This window comes from Salvelinus alpinus, chromosome 5, assembly GCF_045679555.1.
Source record: "Salvelinus alpinus chromosome 5, SLU_Salpinus.1, whole genome shotgun sequence".
Taxonomy (NCBI): Eukaryota; Metazoa; Chordata; class Actinopteri; order Salmoniformes; family Salmonidae; genus Salvelinus; species Salvelinus alpinus.
In genome coordinates, this window is record NC_092090.1 from 33,287,348 (window position 1) to 33,296,010 (window position 8,663).

The 8,663-nt window shown below is 42.3% G+C and overlaps 1 protein-coding gene across 1 annotated transcript; it reads right to left on the reverse strand.

Moving 5' to 3' along the window:
* Positions 1-1,817: 1,817 nt before the first annotated feature.
* LOC139575964 (haptoglobin-like) lies at positions 1,818-4,861 on the reverse strand. The gene is made up of 4 exons (XM_071401463.1): positions 4,701-4,861; positions 4,259-4,371; positions 2,788-3,056; positions 1,818-2,602 (listed from the first exon to the last, which is right to left on the reverse strand). The coding sequence occupies exons 1-4, from the start codon at positions 4,703-4,705 to the stop codon at positions 2,027-2,029; spliced, it is 963 nt and encodes a 320-aa protein (XP_071257564.1). The 5' UTR covers positions 4,706-4,861; the 3' UTR covers positions 1,818-2,026.
* Positions 4,862-8,663: the final 3,802 nt, after the last annotated feature.

Here is an 8,663-nt window from a genome sequence, read left to right on the forward strand (position 1 = left end):
TGCCACATCTGACGAGCGTCAGAGCCGGTGTAGTAGGATTCCATCTTAATCCTGTATTGACGCTTTCCTTGTTTGATGGTTTGTCTGATGGCAGAGCGGGATTTCTTATAGGCGTCCGGATTAGTGTCCCGCTCCTTGAAAGCGGCAGCTCTAGCCTTTAGCTCGATGTGGATGTTGCCTGTAATCCATGGCTTCTGGTTGGGGTATGTACGTACGGGCACTGTGGGGACGACGTCATCGATGCACTTATTGATCCGTGGCATCTGACCACTTCCGTATTGAGCGAGTCACTGGTACTTCCTACTTTAGTTTTTGCTTGTAAGCAGGAATCAGGACGATAGAATTATGGTCGGATTTGCCAAATGGAGGGCGGGGGAGAGCTTTGTATGCATCTCTGTGTATGGAGTAAAGGTGGTCTAGAGGTTTTTTTTGTCTGGTTGCACATGTGACATGCTGGTAAAGATTTGGTCAAACGGATTTAGTTTGCCTGCATTAAAGTCCCCGGCCACTAGGAGTGCCGCTTCTGGCTGAGCATTTTCTTGTTTGCTTATGGCCTTATATAGTTGGTTGAGTGTACTCTTAGTGCCAGCATCGGTCTGTGCTGGTAAATAGATGGCTATGAATAATATAGATGAGAACTCTCTTGGTAGATAGTGTGGTCTACAACTTATCATATGGTACTCTACGTCAGACGAGCAATACCTCGAGACTTCTTTAATATTAGATATCGCTCACCAGCTGTTATTGACAAAAAGACACACACCACCACCCCTCGTCTTACCAGACGTAGCTTCTCTGTTCTGCCAGTGCATTGAAAATCCCACCAGCTCAATATTGTCCGTGTCGTTGTTCAGCCACGACTCGGTGAAACATAGGATATTACAGTTCTTAATGTCCTGTTGGTAGGATAATCGTAATCCTAGGTCATCCATTTTATTTTCCAATGATTGCATGTTAGCAAGTAGAATTGATGGCAATGGGAGTTTACTCACTCGCCTACGGATTCTCAGAATGCAGCCCGATCTGCATCCTCTTTTCCTCCGTCTTTTCTTCACGCAAATGACAGGGATCTGGGCCTGTTCCCACTAGAGAACAGTATATCTTTCTCGTCTGACTCATTAAAGGAAAAGCCTTCTTCCAGTTCGTGGTGAGTAATCCCAGTTCTGATGTCCAGAAGTTATTTTCGGTCATAAGAGACGGTAGCAGCAACATTATGTACAAAATAAGTAAAAAAATAAGTTACAAACAATGCAAAAAAAAGTTAAAAAATAGCACAATTGATTACGGGCATGTAAAACGTCAGCCATACTCTTCGGAGCCATTTCTGAGATATCTCTTGTTGAAACTGAACAGATTGTGGTACAGCAGGCTGCTCCAAAGCAAGATAGCTATTAACTAGTGTTGAGCTATGATGACAAGCCTTTTGTCTTCTGTATTTAAATTAGTCACTAACCAGGAGTGACAGGACCTCCATTCCCCTGCTGGGAGGGATTCTAGACCCTCGTTTATGCAGCTCTATTTTAGAACAAGTTATTTTCTTCTTGGATGATTTTCAGGACAAATCCACTTCAAAATCCTTGCTGGTCTCAACACAATATCCTCCTTGGCCAGATAACAATTTGTCCTTAATAATTCCATCACTTAAATGAACTTTAAAATCGTCACATGTCCTAGCTGTAGGCTACTTGTTTTAATGGCTCTAACATGCTCTCAGGTTACAGCTTGTAGAGATGATCTAAAACATGTTTCCCAGCATTCTAATATGAGTTGAAGAAAATGTGAATAAAAGTTATAAGGTGAAACATCGGAAACCAAACTTCTTAGGAGAGATGAATTTATTAAAAATCCTTTGAAATCAACATCGGAAGACATAACTTGAGAGATAAAGAGATAAAGAGATATAAAGAGATAAAGTCATAACTTGAGAGAGTTTTACAAGATCAAGTGTGAAAATGACTTTGTTAGCAAAGGCATAATGGAGATTATGAGCCCCGGCTCTCATATCTGAAACTGTGCTGAGTGGAGGCTACAACTGCCTCGAATACATCTCAGACATTACACTGGAGCGGAGACTGGCTGATGTCTCACTGTCGCCCCTGAGGACACTGTTGATCCAAGGCATGTAGGCAGAGAGCTTCATGTAGACAGCGTATTTCTCCACGGCACAGGTCTTATCGAAGGACAGGATCCCTGCAGCATACACTCTGCCGTCTTTGGGGTCCTGAACTGCCAGGGCACCGCCTGCATCCCCAAAGCACACATTCTCCTGGTACCTGCTGGCTCCAGTACAGAACATGTTGTCGTCTACGGTTGGAGTGCTGCTCAGCACTTGGCCACCGCGGTTGTACTCTGCCTTACAGGAGCTATGCGATGCCACAGGCAACACCAGGTGTTTCAGTGACTCAGCGGGGGTGAAGTGGACCCCCCAGCCCCAGCCTGTGATGATGCCTTTCTCCTGGGCTGCCTCAGCCAGGTCCTCACCCCTCTCAGGCAGAGGGATGGGCATCACAGCCTCGCTCAGGGTGAATGGCTCCTTCAGCTGAATCAGAGCCAGGTCGTTGTCCCAGTCTGACACGCTCTGGAAGCCTGGGTGCAGAACCACCTAGAAGGGGGAAGGGAATAATTCATAGGACCTCTTTTTGATGATCTACTGTATTTGTGCTCTAACTACCTGTAAGACTGAAAATTATGATGTAGGTGAGAGAGCGCAGTGCAGTTCTGCTTGCTGAAAATACTGAATTGTCTGAATATTGTTTGAAGGAGATGGTAATGGGCATACTAGCTCACCTTTTCTACAGCAACTTCTTTGGAGTCATTGGCTTGGGAGTGTCGCGTGATGCCTAGGTACACCTTGGGGATGATTGGTTCTTTCCCCTTGGTGTCCTGCCTACTTTTCCTGACAAACAAGTTCCTGCCAGCAGTCAGGACCCAGCGGTCAGAGATTAGAGCTCCCCCAGCGAAGCCTCCGTTCATGACGTTTTTACTCAGGTAGACCATGGCCTGCCAGGGGACATGAGGGGCCAGGGTGCCCCTAACCATACGCCTGAAGCGCAGGTCTGGGCAAGAAACACAAAAAAAAAAATTCTATACAATCTCTATATGGTTAAAACATCCCCAACACAGCACCACCTAGCACATACTGCTGTGCAACTCAAACACAACTGTAAAAGATTATTGCAGAAAAATGAAATGTGCCTCAATACAATTCCAGCCTTAGTTTGAGTTTGAGTTTGCTAAAATCATCACTATTCACTTGAATACACATAGCATTTGATAATAGCTTGTGGAACCTTTCAGCTTTGACCTGACAAAAGTTCAGTAAATTCATTAATCATCTACTATTATCTATTATCTACTATTAAAAAAAAAAAAAAATGTCTTGTCATGACTTGAGCCAGACAAGGCTAGCTTTCACAGAATTACCTTGGAGGTCACAATATGCACAAACCTAGATGAGGAAGGAATTAGTGTCATTTCTCTTCTCAAACATTTTCCTGAAACGCTTGATGAGAGGTGGATTTTTTGAGGAATTTTACTTTTCAAGGCTTTCATGCTCTGTAGATTTTCCTAATGACATATCTTCCCATTCTGCTTGGAGAAAGCTGAGACTGAGGATCTCTACTTTCTTTCCTCCCTGCTTGCCTTCTCTTTGATCCCTGTCATCTCATGTGTGTCGCTGCTGAATCGATTTTTAAGATAATCGGGATAATAGCTGTGAGCCGTGAGACTTAACAAGGTTCTCACTTGAAAGTGATGGTGACATCCTCATTTTGGCCACAGCTACTGTATTCTCTTCCTCTTACAGAGGCCAACAGGCTGAATAGGAACAGCTTGTGTCTGCTCAGCTCAGAGTTGCGTAAGGGGAGCCATAGTGAAGATTGGCTGCAGAACATCCGATGAGAGTGACAGTGTAATTGAAATGTGAGTGATATCCTTACACGAACCAGTCACAATGGGCCAGCAAATATAATATGTTTCGGAAATAAACAAATTGCACATGTGAAAACACACGTATAATGTGTATGTCCAATATTTTTGGGCGATATTCTGCATCAATTGTGTCACTGACACCCACCTTAACATAGACATGGGATAAGAAAGGTTGTCAATGCTCCTTGATCTTTAAAATGTACATGTTTTTGTTTGAAAACGTTTCATCCCTCTCACTTTGTTGACATTTCAATCTAAATCAGGAGAAGTAAGCCCGTATTGGCATAAAGCAGGGAGTTGGTTATGTGTCAGTTAGACAGATAGCTACCTGAATCGTCTGAGATCTCATCAATTGATTTGGTTTTGATTTTGATTTTGATTTTGAAATTGTCCTTTGCCAGACAGACACAGGAGGCCGCGAGGAGCACTGCCAGGGATGACCTGCGGACAGAACGAACACATGAGTACAGTACACACACACAGAGCCAACTGACTGACAGAGCCCAAACACTCACTAGTACCACAGCTAACGGTTCATTTACTTAGGGAGTCTCGGGGCTTGCTTGTTGACCTATATTTAGAAAAGGTCTCTAGCTAGAGCAGTTTGAATGTTTTTTTAAAAGATTTAAGTAGCTGTGTTTCCCTGCCATTTTACAAAGATCCATTGTTAAAAGTCATTTCAGAGATTCATTTGGATTGGTACTGCAACGACAACAATTGCCAGGCAACTAGGGTTTTGTTGAGGAAAGAATATGAAAAGTATAACATACCACATTTTGATGGAAATATCTGTTTATCAGTTTGTATGTTGAGCTGTGTCTCCTCTGTAGACGTTGTACTCTGTGAGAAGTTATAGGAAGGACCAAGGCCTTATATCTGCTGAGGAGAGAACTCACCCCCTGTCTGCCCACCCCTGGGAATTTTGCTGGACACAGCTTCCGTTCTGATTCCCGAAAATCGGAGAGATTGCAAAATCTCTGTTCATGCCAACCCATTATTGGAATCGTGTCTAAACCCTAACCCTGACCCCATCTGGAGCTCAGCCACAGCCAACGAGTATCAGAGAAGACCATCTGAGGGATAAATCATTTCACAGGGTATGAATTATGAAACCAGAACAGAACACAGCACATCTATAATGTGTGTGTCAATTTGGTTTATTGAAAGTAAATGAGGTGCATATAAATGCCGCATTAGAGTGTGTTATTTAAAAAAATGTGGTACCATCATAATCCCATAATTTTCTTGATCATGTTATTTGGAAAACCCCAATAAAAAGTTGTTGTTGTTTGTTGTTGACTCACATTTGCTGTTTACGACTCACTTTGGTAACACTGTACTTGACATCCAGCGTCATAAAACATTATGACTCAGTCATAACCATGTCATAATATGTCATAACAGCTGACATAACTGTTATAATATGGTCATAACAATGTCATGACACATATATTTGGTCCTGTTGTGACATATATTGCGTTATTTTATGGCTGGTTATAACACCTACATAAGAGTGTCAAAACCCACAAAACCTACCACACAAGGCAAAACATTCCATTACACCATAACCTACATGTCAAAAGTATGTTTATGTTATATAAAAATGTTTGAAATTGACCATATTGAATTATTGTAATTGCGCACACATTGATGTCAGACATTTTTTATTTATTTAAAAAAAAATGTATTTCACCTTTATTTAACCAGGTAGGCCAGTTGAGAACAAGTTCTCATTTACAACAGCGACCTGGCCAAGATAAAGCAAAGCAGTGCGACAAAAAACAACAAAACAGAGTTACACGTGTGATAAACAGAAGTACAGTCAATAACACAATAAAAAAATCTATATACAGTGTGTGCAAATGGAGTAAGGAGGTAAGGCAATAAATAGGCCAATAGTAGCGAAGTAATTACAATTTAGCAAATTAACACTGGAGTGATAGATGTGCAGATGATGATGTGCAAGTAGAAATACTGGTGTGCAAAAGAGCAAAAAAAGTAAATAAAAACAATATGGGGATGAGGTAGGTAGTTGGATGGGCTATTTACAGATGGGCTGTGTACAGCTGCAGCGATCGGTAAACTGCTCAGATAGCTGATGCTTGAAGTTAGTGAGGGAGATATACCATTGAAGTCGGAGGTTAACATACACCTTACCCAAATACATTTAAACTCAGTTTTTCACAATTCCTGACATTTAATCCTAGTAAAAGTTCCCTATCTTTGGTCAGTTAGGATCACCACTTTATTTTAAGACTGTGAAATGTCAGAGAAATAGTAGGGAGAATGATTTATTTCAGCTTTTATTTCTTTCATCACATTCCCAGTGGGTCAGAAGTTTACATACACTCAATTAGTATTTGGTAGCATTGTCTTGAAATTGTTTAACTTGGGTCAAAGGTTTTGGGTAGCCTTCCTCAAGCTTCCCACAATAAGTTGGGTGAATTTTGGCCCATTCCTCCTGACAGAGCTGGTATAACTGAGTCAGGTTTGTAGGCCTCCTTGCTCGCACACACTTTTTCAGTTCTGCCCACAGATTTTCTATAGGATTGAGGTCAGGGCTTTGTGATCGCCACTCCGGAACAGCTGATGCTCTCATGCATGCCTGTGTTGCTTGCCTCGAAGCGAGCATAGAAGTAATTTAGCTCGTCTGGTAGGCTCGTGTCACTGGGCAGCTCGCGGCTGTGCTTCCCTTTGTAGTCTGTAATAGTTTGCAAGTCCTGCCACATAAGACGAGCATCGGAGCCAGTGTAATATGGTTCAATCTTAGCCCTGTATTGACGCTTTGCCTGTTTGATGGTTCGTCGCAGGGCGTAGCAAGATTTCTTTTAAGCTTCCGGCTTAGAGTCCTTGAAGCGGCAGCTCTACCCTTTAGCTCAGTGCGAATGTTGCCTGTAATCCATGGCTTCTGGTTGGGGTATGTACGTACAGTTACTGTGGGGACGACGTCCTTGATGCACTTATTGATAAAGCCAGTGACTGATGTGGTGTACTCCTCAATGCCATCGGAAGAATCCCGGAACATGTTCCAGTCTGTGATAGCAAAACAGTCCTGTAGTTTAGCATCTGCTTCATCTGACCACTTTTTTATTGACCGAGTCACTGGTGCTTCCTGCTTTAATTTTTGCTTGTATGCAGGAATCAGGAGGATAGAGTTGTGGTCGGATTTACCAAATGGAGGGTGAGGGAGAGCTTTGTACGCGTCTCCGTGTGTGGAGTACAGATGATCTAGAATTTTTTCTCTCTGGATGCACATTTAACATGTTGATAGAAATTTGGTAGAACTGATTTAAGTTTCCCTGCATTAAAGTCTCTGGCCACTAGTAGCGCCGCCTCTGGGTGAGTGGTTTCCTGTTTGCTTATTTCCTTATACAGCTGACTGAGTACCAGCTTTGTGAAATCATGTGAATTCCACTTGGCTGTTGACAGAGGGAGAAAGAACAGGTAGCCTAGTAGTGTAAAGTTGAGTAAACAAGTAGTCTGACCTTTTGCCATGCTTCTAGTCTCTCAACAACATTAGGAAAAGTCCAGCCTTGCAACTAAAGAATTTGCGTTGTGTTGGGGAAAGAAATTGTAGTATTATGTGACTTTCTTCCACTGGGAGATCTGGTCATTATCTGATGTATTCAATTCTGAGTTTGCATCCCAATATTACACTTTATATACGTCATAGAATACTGAATATAACAAAACTGTTAGACATAGAAACACCGGATTTTCTGCATAAAAAAATCTAATAATGTTTATAAATGATTAAATTATGAAAAATAAGAATATCACTCCACCCGTGAGGCCACTAGATAATTTGACTGCAGGACAGGGCTACTACCACATCCCAGTTGAAAGCACCTTCTGACATGTATCAGTCTGCGATCTCATTCTTATGGCCACTCGTAGGAGTGGAGTAGTTTGTTCATAGCCATCCTCCTTTTTGTCCGTGCAAAATTAGTTTGCTATAGTATCGATTAAATGTCAAATGAGAGGCTGTAACGATTGTCGTCTGGAGAGGGAGAGGAGGACCAAGGTGCAGCGTGGTAAGTGGTCATATCTTTTTATAAAATACAAAAACACTTGACAAACAACAAAAACGACAAACGAACAGTCCTGAAAGGTGAAACAAAACACTAAACAGGAAACAACCACCCACAAACAAAAGTCGGAAAACAGGCTACCTAAATATGGCTCCCAATCAGAGACAACGATAGACAGCTGCCTCTGATTGGGAACCACACCAGGCCAAACACACAGAAACAGAAAACCTAGACCTACAACATAGAATACCCAGACATAGAATACCCACCCACATCACACCCTGACCAAACTAAAAATAGAAACATACAAAGCAATCTACGGTCAGGGTGTGACAGAGGCTTTCATTGACAAACAGAAAAAAAGCTGCAGTGCTTTGTAGCAAAGAGGTGAGCGTACAACGTACAGTATGTTGTCGTGTACTTATATTACTGTAGATCTAGGGATTGATACTGGCTGAACAGTATCATGTACCTCATCAGTGTAATTACAGCATATAAAACAGCCATTGTTAATAGGAACTGTGTCATAGCTAACGAGTTAGCAGATTGTCTCTCAGATGGTCTCATCGGTATCATTCATTCATGTCTCTGAAACAGGTGGGCGGGCTGGCATAACGCAATGACTGATGCAAGGACAGAGGGATGGGCGCCATGCTTGCTTGCCTGCCTACTTGCTTGCTTGCCTGGCACTGTAATGCTGTT